This window comes from Desmodus rotundus, chromosome 5, assembly GCF_022682495.2.
Source record: "Desmodus rotundus isolate HL8 chromosome 5, HLdesRot8A.1, whole genome shotgun sequence".
NCBI lineage: Eukaryota > Metazoa > Chordata > Mammalia > Chiroptera > Phyllostomidae > Desmodus > Desmodus rotundus.
Window position 1 is genome coordinate 10127584 of NC_071391.1, and position 23238 is coordinate 10150821.

Consider the following 23238-nt stretch of genomic DNA (forward strand, 5'->3'; position numbering starts at 1 on the left):
GGTGCAGCCCCAGACGGGTATAAATACAAGTATCAACGCCGTGCCTCCACCTCGCCCCTACCCTGCTTCGCTAACTGGTGTCACCGGAGGGCTCCGTGCCCCTGGGCTAGTTCGGAGAGGGCAGCGGAGGGTAGCGCACCAAGCTGCGGGGCTGAGCCCCGGAGGCGGCGAGGACCGGGCAAGCTGAGAAGCGAGGAGCGCTCGTGCTGGTGCGGGCTGGGCCCGCCGCACGCGGGACGCCGAGAGCGTGCACGCGCCGCTAAGGCGCTGCGCCCCACAAGCATCCGCCGCTGCAGGAGGGGCGTTTGCCCCCCACCGGAGGTGAGCAGCAGGGCGGGCTCCGGGGTGCCCCGCCGCGCGCCGGCTGAGAGCCACGGGGGCCGGCTGCCGCCGACACGCCAGGGCTCGACCAGAAAAGCCCGTTACCTGAGCCCCTGCGTCTGGCGGCGCCTAGTTCGGTCTCTTCCAGCGTGTCCCGCCCTCCCCTTCCCTGGGCTCCCCGCGTTCCCCTCTGCCTCTGCGCCCCTTCTGGCTGCACTTCCTCCGCTCCCAGCCACTTCTTGGGGATTGAACGGACCTGCCGGGGCGCCCGGCTCTGAAGTCCCATTTCTCGGATGAAGGTGCTGAGGTTCGCAGAGAAGCGACTCGGGCCTTCCTCCCCCACCCCTTGCCCTTCCCCGTCCCACTTCTCTCCGCTTCCCCTGGTCTTCCCCCGCGGCCGCTCCCCGCCCCCGCGCCGCCCGAGTCCCGTCTCCTCCCGCGGTGGCAGCCGCGGCCGAGGCGGGGGGAGCTCGGGCTTCTTCCTTTCCTCTGGTAAACACACCCGCCCGCCCACCAGCCAGCCCATCAGCCGCCACTGCCCTTATAAAGTCAGCGGGCGGCGGACTTCCTGCCGGAGCCGAGCCCCCTCCCCGGGCAGGAGCTGGAGGGCGGTTTCCGAGGCGCGAAGCGTGGGGCCCCGCGCCCTGATTGAGTGAGGGGCGCCCCAGGGCGCCGAGGGCGCAGTTGGGCCCGCCCTGGGTCTCGGTCCACGTGGCAGCTGTCTGCTAGGACTGAGCGACTGTAGGGACGCGGACTGCCTGGTGCGGAGCAGGGGAGGGCCAGTTGTCACCCAGTCCCAGAGGAGAGGAATGGTCTTATAGGGGCAACAGGAAGAGGGGTGTCTTAGGCCAGCTTCAGACTTCCCCTTCCTCCTCCCGCTGCTTCTGGGGGTCCTTCCTAGCGCGGGAGGCCGGATATTGGCCACTGGTGGCTTCAGAGTGCGCTCTGCCTCTTGCTGACCTTTGGGGACTTGGGATAGCGAGGGTTTGGCCCCCGGGAGCGGGGCTCTGAGCGTCCTGCCCTGGGTGGAAGAGCCTGGCAGCGCGCCAGGAAGCTGCTGCGCGCAGACAGGACCTTTCTTGTTTCCGATAGTGGCCTGGCGGGAGCTCAGTGCCGCGCGCGCCCCTGGCACTACCAGCGCGCCCAGAGCCAGCTCGGCTGTCCCCTCTGAGAAGCTCAGGGATCTATGGGGCCTCCCTGAAGGCCCCCTCGTGGGCTGGCTCGAGGGGTCTCAGGAGCCACCACGATGGAGGACCCTAGCCAGGGGCCGCTGGGGGCCCCGTCACTCACCGCTCTGTTCCTGTTCAGGCTCGCGGCCAGCATGGCCCCCACACTGCAGCAGGCGTACCGGCGGCGCTGGTGGATGGCCAGCACGGCTGTGCTGGAGAATCTCTTCTTCTCCGCCGTGCTCCTGGGCTGGGGCTCCCTGCTGATCATGCTCAAGAACGAGGGATTTTATTCCAGCCTGTGCCGAGGTATGCCCAAGAAGGGGCCTGTTGGGCTGGGAGAGGAACAGCAGAGGGGGGATGGTGGACACTGGAGGACAGGTGGCTGAATGGACAGAAAGCAGGGCTCCTTAAACTGGAGCACTGGACGGCAAGTTGGACAGGCCACTTCCTGACCTCTTCAAACTTCATGCAGAGAATGGGCGGCACTCTGCCCACTGTGCCTGGTTCATCTAATCCAGTTTTCACTGAATGCCGGTACCCTGCTGGGTATCCGGATCCTGGACTGACTGGTAGAGTCCTAAGCTTTAGCAGCCTCAGGTCTAGAGCAACATGGAGACTTTTAGAAGGGGAAGTGCTATAGCTAACCGGTGAGGGACTCCTGACTAGGGCTATTGTAAGGCTAAATAGGCACAGGAGAACCTACAAAGTGGATTGACCTTAAAGGACCTGCACTCCTTTTTCAGGACCTTTGAGCCCCCAGGTCTTCAAATCACCCATTTGTACAAAGTTAATAATAGCCTTATTTCCTCTAGGCTAGGCATTGTGGATAGCTCCTATTTTCCATTTCAATAACCTTGACTTTGTGTGACAAGAGAGTAGGAATTCTAACATTCCGTGTCTAAGAAAACAGCTGGAAGGGCATCTTCCTTTTCTGAGAAGGAGGGCAGTGCCCGACCAGCTAAACCAAAGGGCCTGGATAGACGTGGAGTTTGGCCCTTCCCCTCGTTCTCTTCCTCCAGCCTCCACATTGTGAAACAGGCTCAGAATAATAATATTTATCCCGTGGGAGTGCTGTGAGAGTCAATGGTGCTTGATAAATATTTCTGTCTTCTTGGCTTTACTCGGCCCCTCGATTCAATTCCTACTGGGCACCAGCCTTGACTGTGGGAGAGAGCCGAGGTCTTGGGTTGGCGCTGGAGAGGTCTTGATCTCTGCTGTGGGCAGCCCAGGCTCTACCAGGGGCTGCTCCACCCCTGCCACGGTTATTTGTAAGGAAGCAGCAGGTGGCATCAAGGGATGGCCCCAGTTACAGAGTGTTGGGGCTGGAGGAGTGGAGATTAGAGCTGGCAGCTGGCATGGGGAGGCAAGCTGGGCCAGTAGGAGCGGATGTGGGATGAAGTGATAGGCATTCCAGGGTGGTTGAGAGAACCAGGCAGAGAGCTAGAAGGGCTTTGGGGAGCCCCATTGGCAAATGGAGGTGGGGAGCCCAGGTCCCCTTGGACTTGCTTACCATGGAGACTAGAGAGGACTTGTCCTTGTGGCCTTGGTGCCTGCCACTGCCAATCTAGCAGCTTCTTCCTGCCTTCTCCACCTTTTTTTTTATAAATCCACTTTATTGAAGATTATGTTACATCACACATTTTGATGAGGTTTGACACACTTGTACACCCCAGGAACCATCAGCATAATCGATATTTAAAACAGAGCCTTTCCATCCCCCCCAAAACTCCTGTTTCTCTTGCTGTCCATCCTGCCACCTAAGTTTAAAAAAAATATGGATTAGAGCTTTAGTAAGATATAAGGCACATACCTTACAGTTTACCCATTTAAAGTATACAATTTAACAATAGTTACGGGGGTATAACATACAGCACAGGAAATATAGTCAATAGTGTAATAATTATGTATGGCACCGTAGAGGAACTAGACTGATCAGGTGGTCCCTTCATAAGGTACAGAAATGTCTAATCACTACGTCATGCACCTGAAATTAGTGTAATATTGTATGCCAACTGTAAAGGAAAAACTGAAAAATAAAAATGTAAAAGTCCTATTAAAAATAAATAAAGAAATCATCTTCGAAGAAATAGTTACGGTTGATAAGTACACTTAATGCCTGCCAAGGAAGACAACAACAACCACAAATAAAGTATACATCTTAATGCTTTATAGTCTATTCGGAGTTGTGCAACCATCATCACAACCAAGTGTGTAACATTTTCTTTACCCCAGGGGTAACCCTGTGCCCATTAGCAGCACGCACTCTCCTCACGCCCCTCCGCTCCCAAGCACTAGACAGCCACTCATCCTCTTTCTGCCATAGGTCTGCCTGTGGCAGAAATAGATTTGTCTGTTCCGAACATTTCCTATAAATGGCATCTTACAGTATGCGGTCTTCGGTGATAGGCTTGTTTCACTTGGCATGATGTTTTCCAGGTTCAGCTACATTGTAGCACGTGTTGGACTTGGTTTCTCCCCATTGCGACTAATACTCCGTTGTATGGGTCTGCCACAGCTTCCTTATCCATTCATTGGCTGATGGCCTTGTGGGTTGTTTCCACCTTTTGGCTTTTATGAATAGTGCTCCTATCTGTGTACAAGTTTTTGTTTGGACATATGCTTTCCTTCCCCTTAGGTGTATACTTAGGAGTGGAATCGCTGGGCTGTTGGGTAACTCTATGTTTAACCTTTTGAGGAATTGCTAGACTATTTTTCAAAGTGGCTGCAAGAGATTACATTCCCAGCCTGTGGTGTATGAGGGTTTCAGTTTCTCCACATCCTCACCACTTGCTATTATTACTCATCTTTTTTATTGTAGCCATTCTAGTGGACATGAAGTGTTACCATTTGTGATTTTGACCTGCATTTCCCCGATGGCTAATGGTGCTGGGAATCGTTTCGTATACTTCTTGGTCATGGTCATATCTTCTTTGGAGAAACATCTATTCAGACCCTTTGCCCATTTCCAATTGCATCATTGCCTTTTTATTATTGAGTTGAAAGAGTTCTTTATATTCCAGATGCAAGTCCCCTATAAGATAGTGATTTGCAAAATTTCTCTCCCACTGTGTCATTTCTCACTTCCATGGCATCCTTTGGAACACAGATGTTTTCAGTTGATGAAGTCCGATCTATGTCACTTTTCTTTTGCCATTTGTGTTGGGTGTCATGTTTAAGAAACCATTGCCTGTGGTCACAAAGATTTATGCTTGTGTTTCCTCCAAAGAGTTTTATAGTTTAAGCACTAACACTTACATCTTTGGCCCAATCAGAGTTAATTTTTGTATGTGGTGTGAGGTGTCCACCTGGTGTTTTGAGTTGCCCAGAGTGAGTGTGCATCTGAGCCTGGTTATTTGGGATCACTAGAGGTGACCAAAGTGAACCCTCCTCTTAGTCTCAGAACTTATTTGTCCATTCTCGGAAAGCCTGGCACATGTCTCTCTACCCTCACCTTTCTTTCATTCAAGGGGCTCCAGCCTCAATCCTTGAGACTTCAGACTGGGGGAGCTATACCCCATTTGGCCTTAGACATGCCGCCCTATCAAAAATGCCTATTTTCTGCTTCTTGAAGCCACATTCACTGTGGCCTGAACCTCTCTCTCTCCAGGGTCCTGAGAACACAGAATCAGCCCAGGAATCTGTGTCCCCATGGTGTGTGGAAACAGGCAGGCAGCTTCACTGCCAGCTCTGCTCTGGGGTGGTTGGCTGATGGGAGCCAGTTACTTAACTTCTTAATACCTTAGCCACCCCATCTGTAAGAAGCCACCGATACTCCTTATTCCAGGGCTGTTGTGAAAATGAAATGAGAGCAGGATTGCAATATTCAAGACAACTGGTGGGGGTTGTTATTCTGTTCTGGACCCAGCTTTGCCAGCATTTGCTGTGTGACCTTAGGCAAGTCCCCTACCCTCTCTGGATCTCCACATCTAAGTCTATACAATGATGTGAGCACCAGATGATGTCATTTAACTGACAGTGGTCTCCAACCTTTTTGGCACCAGGGATCGGTTTTGTGGAAGACAGTTTTTCCATGGACTGGGGGGGCCAGGGGGATGGTTTCGGGGTGATCCAAGCACATTACATTCATGCTCACCCCCTGCTGTGAGGCCCTGAGGTTGGGGACCCCTGCTTTGACAAATGTGGAGCTCATTACTGAGGTCTTCATTAGTGTCGGCTTTGGGGTTCTATGGCCACACCCTCTGTCTTCTCAGTGCTTTCTGCTGCCCCTCTGTTGAGCTGTACCCTGTGGTTGACCCACCTGCAGGGGTGTCCGAGCCAAAGAGATTTTGTTGCTTAGAATTTAGGCGGTAGCAGTTCAGTTACGGCTAGTTCATATCCAGCCTAAGTGCCCAGATAAGAAAACAGTGGCTAAAGTTCATCAAGCAGTTACTGTTTGCTAGTTAGATCGTTAGTCCTCACAACAAACCTGTGATGTAAGTGTATGGTGTGATGTGTTATTAATCCCATTTATAGAAGAGAAAACTGAAGCTCAGAGATGCTAAGTAACTTGCCTGAGGTCACACAGCTAATAAATACGAAGCAGAGTGAGGATTCAGTCCTGGATCTGACTCCGGAACCTTTATCCTAGACATCTGCCCCTGACCAACTTCAGTACAGGAGTTTTGGAGAAAGTGTCTGTCAGCTGCAGGAAAGTGAAGCAGCGGAGTAGGAAGGGCGCTCTGCCTGGGAGACAAAGAAAACGGGATCATTTTGTGGGTGTTTGTGTGCTCAGCAGTCCTCAGAGCCAGCCTCTCAGGTGGCTGCCACCATAATCTGCCTTCCCCAGGTGGGATAACAGAGCCTCTGGGTTTCAGCAGCACAGCTAGTGGAGCCAGGAGTGAGCTCCGCTCTTGACTCCAGAGGCAGAATGCTTAACCTTGATCCCGTTTTTCCAGCGTTTCTCAGAAATCATCATTTGTAGCTCACCTTCGTGGTTTTACTAGTTCCGTGTGCCAGAGGTGCCGTTGTTTACTTAATACTTCCTTTTGAATCAACCCACTTAAAAAAGTAACTTAGCCTCATTCTAAAGTGTAACTAGTACATTCTAAAGTGTACTATCCTCGGAATATTGGGTTTGCTATTACTCACACACATGTGCCACACATGTGTTTCTAATGCATGCACGTGTGTACATGTTTCTAGCAGACATTTTCATACATGTTCCTGCATGTGCACATGTATATATTTATATGTGTGTATATATATATACACATATGTGTGCACATGCGTGTTGATACCTGTTTAAGTAGATTCCAGGTGCCTCTTAAACCCACCCTGAGCACCCCGCCTGCTATGCATACCACACTTGGGGAAACACTGTTTTCCCTGGCTTCTAAGCCCAACTTCATTACTAACTTTATGGGCATGTTTTCCCTGTCCCACTCCCCATGCTTCACTTGACTTGTCTAGAAAACTGGGCAGCTGGGTTAGGCTTCGAAGACCTCTCCTGTTGTCTTGCCACGGATAGAGGCCTACGAGGTCTTGGCGTCTTGGCCTGCTTCCCACTTGCTTCAGAAGTCTGGCTTTCTCCAACCACGCAGAGTGATCAGGTCTCAGGAACTAGCTCGTATTAGTCAAACTCACAAGAGGCTGATCGATAAACCAGAGAAACGAATGCATTAATTGACCTGGAGCTATTAGCAACCCACGGGGCTGGAACTCTGCACCAGTGGAAGAATGCACTTATTGGCAGCAGGTGCTTGAGCTGGGGAAACTGACTAAGCTGCCTTCTTCAGGACACAGAGGCCCTGCGGTGCAACGGAAAAGCGTTGGCCCTGGGGGTTGTCTTCACTTTCAACCTGAGCCTGCCTGTAAGAAGCTGTGAGGCTGTGAGTTGCTTTGCTTCTTGGCCCTCATCATCTATAAAATGGGGATCATATACTCACTTTTTAATGGTGGTTGTAAGGATTAAATGAAATACCATGTGAGCTCTGGCTGGTGTGGCTCAGTGGATTGAGTGCTGGACTGCAAACCAAAGAGTCAGCAGTTCAATTCCCAGTCAGGGCACATGCCTGGGTTGCGGGACAGGTCCCCAGTTGGGGGCACATGAGAGGTAACCACACATTGATGTTTCTCTCCCTCCCTTTCTCCCTCACTTCCCCTTTCTAAAAAAAATAATAAAGTCTTAAAAAAAAACAAGAAAGAAACACTACGTGAAAAAGCCTGGCACAAAGTTGGTGTTAATTAATAGTGGGACTGTTTGTGGGAGAAAGTACCTTTTGATTGTCAAAGACTTAGGAGCAGGGACAGTGTCAAATGCCAACAGAGGCCAGCCAGTTAATAATTGGCAAATCAGGGCAGGTGTAAGATAGCTAATGTTTGAGAGCTAAAAGTGAGATGAGGACTTGGGGCCAAGTGCACCTGGGCAAGGGGTAGTCTCCACTCGGCTCCAGCAGTGGCTAGGTCTTATGACTCCTTACAGAGGAGCCAGAATTTGGGGGTTTTATGGGATAACTCCTGATGTTAAACTGGCACTCACTTTCCCAGCCAAGCAAAACGTGTGTGGGGGCCATTGCTGGCCCCCTGTCGGCACTCTCTAGCCTAAATAACCATTGCATTTCTTCCTGCTTTACCCACAGGCACTATAGAGTGCCTGTCATACAGCTGTCCCATAAGTGAGTGCAGATTGAATAAATGGTTGCCAACAAAGCTGGTGGAGAAATGAACAGTGATCGTAAAAATCACTAAATTATGGGGTCAGCCTGAACTCCCAAAACTGCGTGGTCTAAACCCCTAACCGGTTCTTCCAGGGGCCTGAGCACCCTCCCCAGCTTCCTCAGCAGCAGGTACCTACCTATGGGAAACTCCCCAAGGTCCAAGGTGCTTCCTCGCCTGGTTGGCCAGCACGCATGATCTGAAAATTCTTGACGTGCTTCCTTATGTTAACAGTCAGATCCCTTCACCCTTCTGGCACCTGCAAGCCCTTCAGATATCTGAAGTCAGGGGTCCTTGTCACCACTGAGAGCAGGTACTCACCCCACCCCTGCCCCCTGTGTTCAGGCACCATCACATCCTCCTGTCATAGCACCTGTCACTCTTTAAATCAGCATCTGCTTGTTTATTATCTAATATAAGCCCCACGAGAGCTGAGAGCTTCCTGTCTTACTCACTGTGGGATCCTCAGCACCCAGAGAAGAGGCTGACCACGTCATGACTCTCCTGGGGGTGGGGGGCATCGTTTCCCTTTCATCAGCTGTTTCAGGAGCATCTTCTGTGGACCTGGCCCTGTGCATAGGTCCCCGTTCACCTTCTCCAACTGAGTCTCTAAGGAGCCTGTGGGCTAGGCATTTCCTGCCCCCTTTTACGGGCAAGGGGCCCGAGGCTCAAAGACAGGCCGTTACTTGTCTAAGGTCGCACAGCTAAGCAAGGATGGTGGTGGGAATTCAGGCACTGGTCTGTCTGCCTTCCAGGTGCACCTTGAGTTTGCCCTTGGCAGTGATGCCTAAGTAACAAATAGGCAGGGGAGCTGCCACCTCATGGCTCACTGAGCACTGAATGTAGTGAAATCACCCTCCTTCCCCCACCACAAGCACCACAAGCCATTTTTCATTAACTTGTCACAACTCCAAGCTGGCCGTTTACCTGCAGAACAAGTCCTTCAGGTGAACTTCTAAAGGATGTGGGGAGGGTGGTGCCATGGTCCTCATTCTGCGCCTCAGTTTTATCATCTGGAGAATGGAGATACCTTATTAGCTGACTCACGGGGGCTGCATTGGGTTAATTCAGTGGCTGTTGAGAACAAGTCCTAGAACATAGTTAAGTGTTCTATAAATATTGGCTAGTATTTTTATCAGAACGTCATTTATGGGGAAAGCTTCCTCTAAGTTTTAAGTGAATTCTTGTTACATCAGTTAAGCATCACTTACAGACTTTGTCCACAGATTTGGGGGTGCTTCCTGTTGGGGGTCTGTACACCCTAAGCTCGGACATTGAGTGAATCTTACAACTTGGTAAAAAGCTTGATGTCTATGATCATGTTGGAGCTGGTTGAGGCCTCTGATTAGGTGTGTGACTCCTTTTGGGTAAGATACTAGTTGCTGCCATTTATTCAATCCCTTCCCTGGCAGCGGGGGTATGACTCTAGGCCGTCGCCCCAAGGTCACCTGGCTGGCGGTAAACCAGAGGCATGGGACTTGAGCACAGGGCCCCTGATCCCAGGCCGCTCTCTCCTGTGCCCAGCTGCTCCTGCTGTTATGTGCTGAGCCCTCCCTTCCTCCTCCTCAGCTAAGAACAACACTAACACCACTCAAGGTGCACAGTTCCAGTGGCCCAGCTGTGACCATCAGGAAGAGATGCTCAACCTGGGCTTCACCATCGGCTCCTTCGTGCTCAGCGCCACCACCCTGCCACTGGGGATCCTCATGGACCGCTTCGGCCCCCGGCCCACACGCCTGGTTGGCAGGTGAGGTGGTCAGGCCAGGCCTCGGGGAACTGGAGGGCAGGGGCTGGCGCTGCAGTGGAGGGGAGGCTTAGAGTATTCATGATCACCGCCCCCTTCGCCCTGTCAACTTCCACAGTGCCAGCTTTGCTGCATCCTGCACCCTCATGGCCCTGGCCTCTTGGGACACCAAAGGTGAGAGGTCTGGCCTGTTGCGCCCCCATGAGAAAGAACGAGTGGGATGAAGGTGGATGTTTACCCCAGCGTCTGCCCTTGCCCTCCCACAGCTCCAAGATGCCCTCATTCACCCCTTTCCCCTTCCCAGTTCTGTCTCCATTGATATTCCTGGCACTGTCCCTGAATGGCTTTGGTGGCATCTGCCTAACGTTCTCTTCACTCACGGTGAGTATGACAGGCTCTGGCTTGGCAGCAGAGCACCCAGGGGTGGGTGGGGGTAGGAGTGAGTGAAGGTGAAAGCCGATAGTGGCCAGTGGACACAGATTCTGTGTGTGTGTGTGTGTGTGTGTGTGTGTAGCCCATACATTCTTTGGAGCTCTGTTCTAGGCCCTGCAGCTGCAGCCCAAACGGAACTGAACTTCCTCAGCTTCCTGGAGCTTGCACAGGGGTGCGGGAGAGTTGGGGGAACAGGCAACCCCCAAACAAGGAAACTAATACGTTTTGTCTGTAGTCATAAGGGCTGGAAAATTAAACTAGGTAATGCGATAGTGACAGGGAAGGGACAGCTTGCGACAGCGGGTGTTTGCCTCATCGTGTACTCGGGGCCTGTCCTTGGGAAAGGGTGTGAGAAGGCACAGGTACTCCCGCGTGTGTTTGAACTGTAGGAAACTGCCAGCATGTGACCGTATTCGACCTACAAAAACGGCCCCGTAACGTGGCTCCAGCGACCTCTTACACGTGTGTGAGTTTTGCTGGTGTTACTTTAAGTGTATATGTTTATGTATGTGGGTGAGTGAGCATAAGGGTTCAAGGCTTATGAGTGTGTGGCGAGGGGAGCGGTTTCTGGCTGCAGCTGGCTGTTTATCTCGGATGAGAGCTGCCTGACCACCAAACTGGGTGTTTTTGGCTGAATTTCACCTCAGCCCGGGACATTTCACAATTCTCTAAGGAAGCAAATCTTTTCCTCCCCGCTCCCCTGCGCACCCTTTCTCCACTCTGTGCATCTTGGCTCAGGGCCCGAAATCCCTTTTCCGCCGCACTGCGGAGATCCTAACCTCGGACCCCTTCCTGGCCCGCCAGGGGGGCAGGCTTGGGGGGTGGGGGTGCTCTGCTTGCGGGGGCTCTGCGTGTGGATCTCCCAGCGCTCCTCCCCCCGCCGGCCACGCGTAATCTCCAGCCAATGGCAGGCCGGCCCCCCAGCCCGGCCCACCCCGCCCCCCGGGACTCCGCTTGAGCTCCGATCCCGCCTGGACGGATCCCAGCCAGGACATCGAGTGCTGCCCAGCCTGTAGGGCCAGCCGGGGTTAGCGGGGCTGGCCTTGGGCCGTTCTCGGTGGAGACTGCGCCCTGGGACCCTTGAGTTTGGGGGCGGCGCCAAGGGCCTGGCTGGTCCTGGTCCTGGCACTTCCCCTGGTGGCCTTGGCAGTGTGCCTTGCAGATACAGGTAGGTGCCAGGGAGTAGGGGTCGGCCTGGCCCCACACCTTTTTCATAGCTACGTGGAGGCTGGTGGGGGACTCCATTCTCTGTTTATCTACCTTCCTTTCTACAGCTATTTGAGGTTGCCTTCTGGGCTTTGGTTTTCCCCTCTGTTGAGAGGGTTTAAGCCTTTAAGGCCCTTTGGATCTATTAAACTGGGGAGGATGATGGGGCCAGAGTGGGGTGTGACTTTGCTTTCCCCTGCCCTGAGGGCGTGGATCAGGCCAGTGAGCAGAACAGACAATCAGTTAATTCTCTACTGGTAGGAGTTCTGTGCCCACAGACACCTGGCCTCCCGTAGTCCCACCCTCACCTCTCTAGCCCCTCCGGTGACTTGTCCTGTCTCAGCAGAAACTGTGGACTGGGGCCTTTGGGGCCACTGGGAAGGTTTAGGGGCACCATCTCATTACAGAGCCAGCCGTGGTCACAGCCTTGGGGTCTGGAGTGAATAGAACTAGAATGGCCAGACAGGAGAATGTCATTAACTTGCTTTGTGAACTTGAGTAGATTTCTTTGCCTCCCTGGACTTCAGTTTTCTCATCTGTCAAATGAGTTGCATTAAATCATTCTCTTTCTTTCTTTTAAAAAAAATTTGGTGTGGCTCAGTGGATTGAGTGCCGGCCTGAGACCCAAAAAGTCAATGGTTCGATTGCTGGTCAGGGCACATCCCTGGGTTGCTTGACAGGTCCCAGTTGCGGGTGTGAGAGGCAACCGTTCCGTGTAGCTCTTGCACGTTGCACTTTCTCTCCCTCTTTCTCACCCCCTTTCCCTCTCTCTAAAAGTGAATAAAATCTTTTTAAAATTTTGTTTTTTTTCCAATTACAGTTGACATAACAAATTATTTTTCAATTGCAGTTGACATATTACATTAATGTCAGATGTACAACATAGTGATTTGACATTTATATAACTTAGGAAGTAGATCAGTGTTTCTTTTTTTATTTACTTTTATTTTTTTTTTAAGATTTTATTTATTTGTTTTAGAGAGCGGGGAAGGGAGGGAGAAAGAGAGGGAGAGAAACATTGATCGGTTGCCTCTTGCATGCCCCCCAACTGGTGAACTGGCCCACAACCCAGGCATGTGCCCTGACTGGGAATTGAAATGGCGACCCTTCGGTTCGCAGGCCTGCGCTCACCAACCACACCAGCCAGGGCATGAAGTAGATTGGTGTTTCTTAAACATTCATTTCATGGGTTAAGAGGCATCACAGGATGAAGGGGCCCCATAAGGAGCTAACTTGGGAAACCCTGGGGTTAAACAAAATTGACAGTATTTCTCTGGAGGGTGCTTTTGGGAGGCTTTTAAATGCTAAAGTGCCTTGGGAGCCTGTGGGAGGGGGTTAGAGCAGTTTCCGACATTGATTTGCCTTAGAACTTTTCTGTGGCGTCTCATGGGGCTAGTGTTCTTGGAGCTCACTGTGAGGATGCTGGGCTGGATGCTTCCCAGTCTCTCAGGCGGGGCTGGGAAAGGGGAGGCCCACGCAGTTGTCAGGGGCTCCCCTCTCACTGGCACTGTCCTTCTCCCTCAGCTGCCCAACATGTTTGGGAACCTGCGCTCCACCATCATGGCCCTCATGATCGGCTCCTATGCTTCTTCTGCCATCACGTTCCCAGGAATCAAGGTTTGCAACTGTCCGGGGGGACAGTGAGGTCATTATGTTTTCTTTGCCTTTACACAAGAATTGGGTGGGGCTGGGTATATAGTGGCTGGTGTCTGGTGACCCAGTTCTTGCCAGTCAGAGGTCAGTTCCCACCACCTCTGGGAAAAGCACAGAGGCATCATGGGAAGAGTTCAAGTACTGTTGCCCACCAGTGGGTCTGATTTCTCTTCTCTCCTCTTTTCCTTTACCATTGTCCCAGTTCAGGCCCTCATCCTCTCTCCTGGGCCAGTATAGGCTTTCTCAGCCGGTCCCCTTGCCTGTGATTCTTTTCCTCCACCATCTGTCATTCACATGACCTACAGAATGATCTTAGATGGAGAACTCACTCACACACCCACTTGGCTTTGCCTGCAGAATCAAGTCCAATCTGTTCACATGCATTCAGAGCTCTTGGTTCTCTGCCCTCACCCAATCTTTCCAGCCACATCTCCTTCCCCTGCCCTGGAGAGGCTGTGTGACTTGGGGTCAAGGTCAGAAAGCTAATCTATACCTAGCCAGATCCTAGACAGGTCAGCAAGGTGGACCTAGAGTCAGAAGGCCTAAGTTCTGGTTCTGAGCAAGCTTGGGGCCTCATTTCTTCCTCTGATATCAAATGGTAAACAAAGCACCCTTTCAACTGGGCCACAGTATACCCCTCAGGTTCTGCCTCAGGCAGTTAATTTGTTAGTTTAGAAGGGACTTGCTCAGCACCCCCAAAGGAGTTTGAAAGTGTGCATTGGTGAGGTGGCTGCCAGTTGGTCAGGTAGCAGCAGGCATGGAAGGTGGTGGTTCTCCCTTCTCTTCAACTAAGGCAGTGGGGTCTGGGGAGCCAGATCTAATCTCCACTCATTTGGGATGCGGCCCTTTGAAGCTCTGTCCTGCCCTCAGGGAAGAAAGAGCTCGCAGCTCCCCAGCAGCAGCAGCTTTCCCAGGCAGCAGTGGAGCCTGAGGGTGGGGAGGGCAGAGCTCCGGAATTCCAGGCAGAGGGTGGCTGGCAGGACGAGAGGAGTGACACCATCTCACACACCTGGCTTCCCCATTAGAGGGGCTGGCACATTGGCACAGAATGCCAGTCAGTTCAAAACCTACTTGTCCTGGGTTAGGAGGCCTTGGGCAGAGCATTTGCACACTGCCCCTCCCACTCATTGTTGGCACCTGGGAGTACCCATGAAAGGTGAGATAAGGCTTATCAGCGCAGGTTTGTCTTTCCCCCGGGAACAGGCCAGGAAGGGGCAGGATAAACATAGTTAGGCCTGGTAAACCTAGAGCCTTAATTCTCCTTTTTTTGTACATGCAATGAAATGACAGTTTGTGTAAAACAAACATGTATGGAGTCATTGGCAAATGTGTATCTTTTTAAGATAATAATTGAGATTTCAAAGACATTCTGAGCTGTGGGGAGCAGCTTCAGCACTTCGTGGGAACTACTGCACCCCACTCTAGGGTGAAGCAGTGAGAAAGGGGAGGAGGGGTGACTCGCTTCTAGGTCTGACTCTCAACTTCTAGCCTTGGCTTTCTCATCTGCAAATTGGACACTGGGAATGGGGTAGAAGAGACCTTCTCTGAGGCCTCTGAGCCTGGAAGAGGGGGTCTGGGGCCAGGCGGCCTCCCCATAAGTTTGCCTCTTCCTCTCACAGCTGATCTATGATGCTGGTGTGTCCTTCATGGTCATCATGTTCACCTGGTCGGGCCTGGCCTGCCTCATCTTTCTGAACTGTGCCCTCAACTGGCCCAGCGAGCCCTTTCCCGCTCCTGAGGAAGGCAGCTACACGTGAGTGGCTCTGTGGGCGTGCTGGGTGGAGAGGGGACCTCCCTCCTGCAGAGGGCGGGGCCAGGGGTGTGGTGGTGTAATGGATAGAGTGAGCTTTGGAGTCAGAGAGACCTGGGTTTGCAAATCACCTGAGCTGTCCGAGCTCTGCTTTCTCATCCTTACCTGGGCCTGATTCTATACACCCACAAGTGTTTGGAATAGACCTGGCGCATAACAGGCAGTGAAAACATGGTGACTGTTGTTATTATTATCCTTTTCTGGTTTGGAGGACAGGATCAGAGTAGGAGGGACCCCAGCAATATAGCCAGGAAAACCCAGGAGGGGATACAAAGGCATCAAATATGCCACCGTTGTGGGGCAGCCTGAATGCCAGCTTTTCCCAGCTTCCTGTCAGTTCACCAGAGGATGGGTGTGTGTGTGTGTGTGTGTGTGTGTGTGTTGCTCCACAACCAAGCACACAGGGCGCCTATGAAACAGCTCATATATATTGAATGTCTCCTAAGCCAGGCACTGTGCTTAGCTCCCATACCATTCTCATACAGCCCTTAACTCCATCGATAACAAAATTGTAGGGAACAAAGTGACTTTCCCAAAGTCATACCTTTGAAAGGGGTGGGGGTGGTGTGAACCAGGCTTCCTGACCTCAGTTTGAATCCTTAATGCAGTCTCCATGGCAACTGCCCCAATGGAAAACAACTCATCTAATCTTCATTTACTGGGTGCTATGCTGGTCCCTGGGCCAGGCTCTGAGGGACTCGGAAGTGAGCCCTGCACTATGGAGTTCATCAAGGGGCATGTTAGTGCTGGGCAAAGGGGCGCTCAGCACCCCAAGGATGACTGGGTCAGCCCCTGGAGGCAGGCTGTTGAGGGTGGGCTCTGCAGGGCTGGTTCCCATTTGTTCCGGCCTGGCTGCCGGCAGGAAGAAGATCAAGCTTACCAGGCTGGCCCTGGATCACAAGGTGACAGGTGACCGTTTCTACACCCATGTGACCATCGTGGGCCAGCGGCTGAGCCAGAGGTCCCCCAGCATGGAGGGGGAAGACCTCTCCTCTCAGGACGCTCCTGCCATCTCAGAAAACCCTCGTGAGAGTGAGTGTCTGCTCCAGGTGCCAGCCTGGGGGACTGGGGAGGGCAGGTCCCCATGCTCAGCGAGCACTCATGCCCAAGGGCCCATCTTTCCCCTCTGCTGGATTCCTGGGGGTTGGAGAGAGAATGGGGCAGGGTCTCCAGGCCTGTGGAGCAACTGGTTTCATCAGGGCTTCCTGCAACCCCTGAGCCTCTTGCATCAGGTGAGCTGGGCCCCCCAACACCTGGCTGGCCAGCGCCCCCTGCTGGCTTCAGGAGGAGCAGCAACCCACATTCTGCCTGGGCCACTTCCCAAGGTGTCAGCTATGAGATTAGTGTCAGGATCACTGGCCTTGGAGTCAGGAGATGGGGGTTTGAGTCCCGCTCCCCACTTACACGCCTGACTTGGGTTAGATCACTTAACCCTGCTCTTGCTTTCCTGTCTCTGAAACTAGCAGTGATAACACCCATCTCCCAGGGAAGTTGAAGTTAGTTGTGAGGATTGAATGAAGCCATGGATGCAGAAGCCTTTTGTAAAATGCAGAACGCTGTGCAGTTGTCAGGGTGGAGTCCCCATTGCTGGTTCTCCCATGGCTGAGTTTTGGGCGTGAGCTGCCAGCCCCGTGAGTTCGGTGGACTCGCTGAGCTGCGGTCTCCCCATCTGCAGTATGTGGCAAAGATAGGGCTGTTGTCCAATTGGATTAAATAGGATAATATGTGTTCAGTGTGCAGCATGTAAGTAGGTGTTTAATAAATAGTAGCTAGAGTTATTACTACTACACCAAACATATGGTTTTACATCCAGAGGTCACCTAAAAATGTTCTGTTGAGATAGTTACAGAGCTGGGCAAGAACTTGGAGGCCAGTGGGTCTGAACCCTTGTTTTTGAAGAAACTAGTTTCTCTCCAAAGTCAGATAGTGTCAGAGCCTTCATTGGAACTGTGTGGGCTGGGACATTCAGAGGGAAATGGAAGATCTGGGGCTCAGGGGCGCCCCCTGCTGTCTCCCCAGAGTCTGTCCCGTTCCGCAAGAGCCTCTGCTCCCCCATTTTCCTGTGGAGCCTCCTCACCATGGGCATAACCCAGCTGCGGGTCATCTTCTACATGGCGGCTATGAACAAGATGCTGGAGTTCCTTGTGACCAGTGGCCAGGAGCATGGTGAGGTGCTGCTGAGCCCACTGCGGGGCACAGGAGGGTCCCCCTGGTTGAGCTCCTCTCACCTTGCTTCTCCTCCTGCTACTCCCAACAGAGACAGCCGACCTGAAACAAAGGGCAGAAGAGACAGGTAGGGGGACAAAAGCCAGGACCCCGGCCTGCACCCACCCCTCCACTGCCCACTTGGCAGGGAGCCTGGACCCACCCTGTCACCCGGGCATTTGGGAGGTCTAAGAATGCGGGGTCAGAGGAAGGCTGTGTTGGCATTCCCTCTTCTCCGCTGGGCTGCTGGCATCCCTCCTGCCAGCTCCTGACCCCACTTCCTTCCCACCCTGCCAGTTGGGTTCTACTCCTTCATCTTTGGAGCCATGCAGCTGCTGTGTCTTCTCACCTGCCCTCTCATCGGCTACATCATGGACTGGCGGATCAAGGACTGTGTGGATGCCCCCACTGAGGGCCTTGCCCTCAGAGACACCAGGTGAGCTGCACAGGAAGGGTGACAGCAAGTAGTCAGACGGTGCTCTTCATTCTCCATGTTCTTTCACATCCAGCATCTTATTTCATTCTCCCAAGAGCCCTGAGAGAGCAAGATACCTCCCTAATTTCACAGTTGAGGAAACTGAGGCTAAGCAGGGACATGGCCTGCTTGATAAGTAGAGCTGCTGACTGTGCACGAGGCTCTGTCTTAGTTAGTCCTGCAGCAGCTCTCTGAGGTAGGTACATTATCCTCGTTTCACAGGTGGGAAGCTGAGACACAGAGAGGTTAAGTAGCTTACCCAGGGTCACACAGCTTTTAGTAGCGGGCTCTAGAACCTATGTTATAAAGACTGGTTGTCTAGAGCCCAAAGCAAGGTCTGAGGGGAGACCAAGACAGAAGCTAGAGTGTCTTTCGTAATGTAATCTCAGAGGTGACCAGCCATCATTCCCATCACGTTCTACTGGTCACACAGAGTAACTTGGGTACAATGTGGAAAGACTCCATAGGGTGTGACTACTAGGAGGCGGGGGTTTTTGGGGCTGTTGTTGGCTGGAGACCACTGCTGGGTCTTGAACTGAGGGCTTCTGACTGCTGTACTCTTTGTGTTAAGCCAATAGCCCATTGGTCCTGCGAGGCTGGGAGAGGGAGACAAGGAGGCAAGGTATCTGAGGAGCAATCCGGTGGCTTCCCTCCCCACCAGCGGTGCCCTAGGCCTGGCACCAGCCCTCCTGCTCTGCCCTCTGCTCCTGGTAGCCAGGGTCCATTAGGAGAGCCCTTCTGTCTAGGACCAGTGCCAGCCTGCCCTCATCCCAACCTACTGACCCCTCCTGTGGGCCAGCCTTGGAGCCCTGACCCTGCCACAGAGGGGGGCTTGCTGGGCAGTCACGTTCGTCCAGGCTGGTGGGGAGAGACACCTTCCTGATGAGAGATGGTGTGAGAGCTCCCCATTCTCCACATTCCTTCCCATCCTTGAGTCTCAGACTTCAGTGTGCATGTGAAGTACTTGGAGTGTCTGTCCAAATGCAGATTCCTGGGCCCCACTCCTGAGAGTCTGAGGTCTGGGCCGGGGCCCTGGACTCTGCATTTCAGGAAGTCCCCTGGTAATGTTGGTGCAGTCGGTGGGGGAGCCACACTGTGAGAAACCAGGGCTGGGGCAGCAAAGGCACAGTAGAAGGGTGAGGGGCCAGGCTGAGCACTGGGGAGGTAGAGGCAGCTGCAGTGGCCAGTGACACTGTCCTCATCAGGGACGGGGTTGCCACCAAGTCTGCCAGACCACGCTACCGCAAGATCCAGAAACTCACCAACGCCATCAATGCCTTCACCCTGACCAACGTTCTGCTTGTGGCTTTTGGCATCACCTGCCTGATCCACAACTTACATCTCCAGGTACCTCTCTCCGCTCTCCCCACTCTCCCTGCCTCCCAGGACTCCTCCAAAGGGACTGTTCTGGACTGTTCCCCTGGCCCCTGCCTTCCGGGAGACGAGGTTCTCGTCCTCTGGGTCTATTTTCTGGGTTTTCCAGGGAGCGTCTCTAGTTGGTTGGGTTGTGGAGAAGGTCAGCATGTGCAGGTGGGCTCGGTGAGGCTCCCTCTTCCTGTCACCCATCTGTCCTGCTTTCTTCCCGCTCTTAACCTCTTCCCTCTCCCTTTTGGTTTCAGTTTGCGACCTTTGTCCTGCACACCGTGATTCGAGGTTTCTACCACTCGGCCTGTGGCGGCCTCTATGCTGCAGTGTGAGTCAGCCTGGGCTGGACTGCCTTCCTGAGCTTTTCCCCCATCACCAGAGGATCCCAGGGCAGAGACAAAAAGGCCCTAGGCATCCCTTAAGGCACCCCTCCCTGCTCCAGTAGGCATGCATGTCCTCCCCAGCCTGCCTGGAATGGTGGCATCTCTGAGGATGGGATGGATGGAGTGGGTCGGTGGGGATCTGGGAGGCTGTCTGGGCCACTGCCCTCTCTGAGCCCCTCTAGTGATGGGGAGCTCACTCCCCCAGAGGAAGCCCACCCCACTGCAGACCAAGCCCACCGTCAGAAGGCCTTCCCTTACAGAAAGCTGGAATACTTGGTTTGATGACACCTGGGTCCTACGTCTTCCCTCTGGAATGGTTTCCCAAGTGGCCTCTATCCCCATGTCAGCCCTGTAGAAACTTCCAGACTGCAGCCTTGTTTGCCTTTTACTTTTCCTGCGTCCTGTTGAATGGCTCCTGGGTCCCCTCTTTCTCTTCTGATTCCCACTGCCAGGCACCGCCGAGTGACTCCCCTGCCTATGTGATGCAGTGATACAGGATGTTACAGTGGCAGTGGCAGGATTGTAACCGTTATTGAGTCCGTATATCCCTGGCAGGCACATTGTGGGACGCTTGACCAGCACTCCTGAGCTGGGACCTCGCCACAGCCACCTCAGCTCCGTTTCCTTCTTCATTGTTTGAGGCCACAGCTGTAGAGTCACTCTTGATTCTTCGCTTCCTCACACCCACATCCAGTCCAGCACCCATCCTGCCCCTCCACATCCAGTCCTTCTTATCATCCCCCACCCCCAACCGCTGCCACTCCTGTCCTCGGGCTATTTTTAACCCAAGAGCTGCAGACACCTGTTGGGACATAAGTCTCTTCATGGCACTCCATTGCTTCCCATCTTGTCTCACTAAGATAAAAGGCCAAAGGCTTCATTATGGCTTAAAAGGCCCCACAAGATCTGGCCCTGGGACCTCTCTGCCCTCCTCCTTCTCCTCCCCTGCTTGCTCACACGCCCTCCCCCGATGGCCCCATAAACCCTGGTGCCTCATAAACTCCAAGCATGTTCCCTCTTCCCAGAACATTCTTCCTCCAAGGCTCACATCTGTCTCACTTTCTCCAGGTCTTTACCTAGCTGTCCTCTTCTCAGACACACATCCCCTGGCCATCTTATCTACAATGCAACCCCCTCCACACCTTCCCCTGCCTGCCTGCTCAACTTCTCTCCATGGCTCCTATCACTGGCTAACATGCCATGCCATATCTTGCTTCCTGGTTGACTACTGCCTCCACGGGAATTGGCTTGGTTCATGGCTGAATCTCCACACGCCTAAACTGGCAGCTGGCACATAGTAGGAGCTCAATAAATAGGTGTTAAAAGAATAATGAACTACCCAGTGAGGTTAGGGCTAGCCTTGTTTCAAGTGGAGGAAGTAAGGCTCAGAGAGCTTGAGTTACTTGCTGTTATCACATGGACAGGAGGTGTCAGAAGCCAGTTTGGTGGCCCTGAAGTCATGGCATACACCTTCTAGGTCAGGACCAAAGAGCACACACAGAGCCTGAACTCTGAGGCTCTCCCCTGCCTGGCGAGTAGAGGGCCGTATCTGGGGAAGGGGACCAGAAGGGCGCTGGGCAGGAGAAGGCCACATGCTCTTCATGCTTGGCCCCTCTCTCCTTGACAGGTTCCCGTCCAACCACTTTGGGACGCTGACAGGTCTGCAGTCCCTCATCAGCGCCGTGTTTGCCCTGCTCCAGCAGCTGCTCTTCATGGCCATGGTGGGACCCTTAAAAGGGGACCCCTTCTGGGTGAGAACTGGGGGGACATGGGGGAAGGAGGAGCCCCCTTCCTGAGTGCAGCCCAGGAGTTGGGGGTGGTGGGTTTGTATGTAATAGGGTCCCTCCCTCCTCTCACCTCAGTGAGGAGGTGCCTTGGAAATCTCTAATCTGGGGGTTCCTAAGCTGGCTGTCCATCAGAACCCCTCAAAGAGAGGTAAGAACACACATTCCCCAGCCTACTGAATCAGAGGCTCTTGGCCTGGGCCCAGAAGTCTGCTTTTAATAAGCTTCCAGGTGATGTGTGAAATGGTCCAGTCCTAATCTGGTCCAGTTCCACCCGGTGCAGGGACCCTCTCCAGCACCCCTGCCAGCAGGGCCCCTCCGAAATCTTCAGTGGCAGGTGCCACTCCTGCATGAGGCAACCACTGGGACTGTTAGGAAGGCTTTTCCTTTCATTGAACTGATACCTGCCTCCTGCAAGCTGATCTCCCTGCCCCATGTGCCACAAGAACGCGGATGAAGTGACAGCTACCATTTACGGAGCACGCTGTAGGTGCTCAGCACACCATGTGCTTTCTTATTGCTTCATCTCTGCCACAACAGCGCTGAGGACGCATGTAAGAGTCAAGACGACTTGCCCAGAGTCAAATGCCCAGAGTGATGCAGAGTGGGACGTGAACGGAGCCCAAGCTCCCAGGAGGCCACAATGCTGGGCCTCCTGAGCCTTCCGTCTGTCCTTCAGGCTGTGCACCCCAGCTCCTTTGGCTGCCTGGGAGCCTCTTACCACCCCGAATGATCTCACTATCGTGTCCTCAGAGGTTCAGGAGCAGCCTGGCCAGGTGCTGCCCTTCTTCATGTCCACGTGGAGGGCGCCAGACCCTGTGGGCACTGGGGTTAGCTAGGATTCAAACCAGGCTCTGCTATGTTACAAGGCCGCTCAGCATTAAATGCGATACTACTGGAGCAGTGACTGAACACAATTAAGAGCTAGCTATATTTGTCATTCTGGCCCAGGACCTGGAGCAAAATGGCTGCCTTCTCCTCCCTTTTGGAGGCTGTGGTGGGTCCCTGAGGAAGGTGAGGGAGAATGGGAACCTCCTTGACTCTGTTTCTCTCTTCGCCCTCAAGGTGAATCTGGGCCTCTTGCTCTTCTCACTCCTGGGATTCCTGCTACCTTCCTACCTCTTCTACTACCGTGCTCGGCTCCGGAGGGAGTACGCCACTGATTGGGAGGGCCCACTGAAGGCGCTGGGCAGCTCCGAGGTGACAGCATAGACCTCTGAGGCCAAGGGACCTGGGTGATGGGCCACCAAGGCCTGAGCAACCAAAGGGAATGCCTCATATGGCTTTTCTACCTGTAATCCACACAGAGCCAGGGGATGTGGATTTATAAATACCAAGAGAAGTTCTATTTTTGTAGGAACTTGCTAAAAGAAAAAAAATCCCTAAAAAAAATCCCCCAAAGCAATGCGCCCTTGACTGAAGACAGCCCCTGTGCTAGAAGGATGGGCCGTCTTCCTCCTACATTGGAGGAGACAAGGGTGTGGAGCTGTCCTTTTCTCTGGGCCTTTAGCCTCCTGGTGCCTCCTGGGGCTTGTGGGATTAGCAAACAAGCCCCACTGTGCAGGGCTCCGAGCGTGCATGCAAGTGTGTGCACGTGTATGTGTGTGTGTGTGTATGAACCAACCTTTCCCTAAAGGAAAGGCTGTGTCCTGGATGGGGTGGGGGGGTGGGTAAGCCCCTTTCAGGGGTTGGAGGGCGGGTTCCCTCCCTGGTGCTGCTTCTTGCAGATCTCAGAGGAAATAAAAAGGGAAGTGAGAGACTGGCTGGTGTGTGCCTGTGTCTTCCCACACCCTCACCCACCCTCCTTACCCAGGTTTTGCTGGGCATTAAGTAGGACGCCCAAAGTGCCAGCCTGTCCACCGCCGGCCAGCTGGCTGGCTGGCTGGCTGGCTGGCTTGCTTGCTTGCTCCCTTCCCTGTCCTCGGTCATGCGCTGTCCTTAGAGTCTGGATCCAGACCCTGCCCTCTGCTCCTACCCCCACTTCCCAGCGTTTGGGGTACTTCCGGGAGGCTGGTCTTTCTCCATACAGGAGTCAGG

At 53.4% G+C, this 23238-nt stretch overlaps 1 protein-coding gene across 1 annotated transcript; it reads left to right on the forward strand.

Moving 5' to 3' along the window:
• The first annotated feature begins 32 nt into the window (after window positions 1-32).
• Window positions 33-22840, forward strand: SLC43A1 (solute carrier family 43 member 1). Its single transcript, XM_024577773.4, has 15 exons — window positions 33-321; window positions 1630-1796; window positions 9714-9891; window positions 10007-10062; window positions 10193-10269; window positions 13051-13143; window positions 14799-14932; window positions 15852-16021; window positions 17009-17155; window positions 17247-17282; window positions 17492-17630; window positions 18875-19016; window positions 19289-19362; window positions 21045-21168; window positions 22267-22840. Exons 2-15 carry the CDS (start codon window positions 1643-1645, stop codon window positions 22411-22413), a joined length of 1671 nt encoding a protein of 556 aa, XP_024433541.2. The 5' UTR covers window positions 33-321; window positions 1630-1642; the 3' UTR covers window positions 22414-22840.
• Window positions 22841-23238: the final 398 nt, after the last annotated feature.

What these genes read in the sequence shown, in the direction of transcription:
- SLC43A1 (XM_024577773.4), top strand. Translation starts at nt 1,643, where the DNA reads ATGGCCCCCACACTGCAGCAGGCGTACCGGCGGCGCTGGTGGATGGCC. An exon ending in CCCACACGCCTGGTTGGCAG is followed by an intron (nt 9,892 to 10,006) that starts GTGAGGTGGTCA and finishes CAACTTCCACAG; the next exon opens with TGCCAGCTTTGCTGCATCCT. An exon ending in CTCAGAAAACCCTCGTGAGA is followed by an intron (nt 16,022 to 17,008) that starts GTGAGTGTCTGC and finishes CTGTCTCCCCAG; the next exon opens with AGTCTGTCCCGTTCCGCAAG.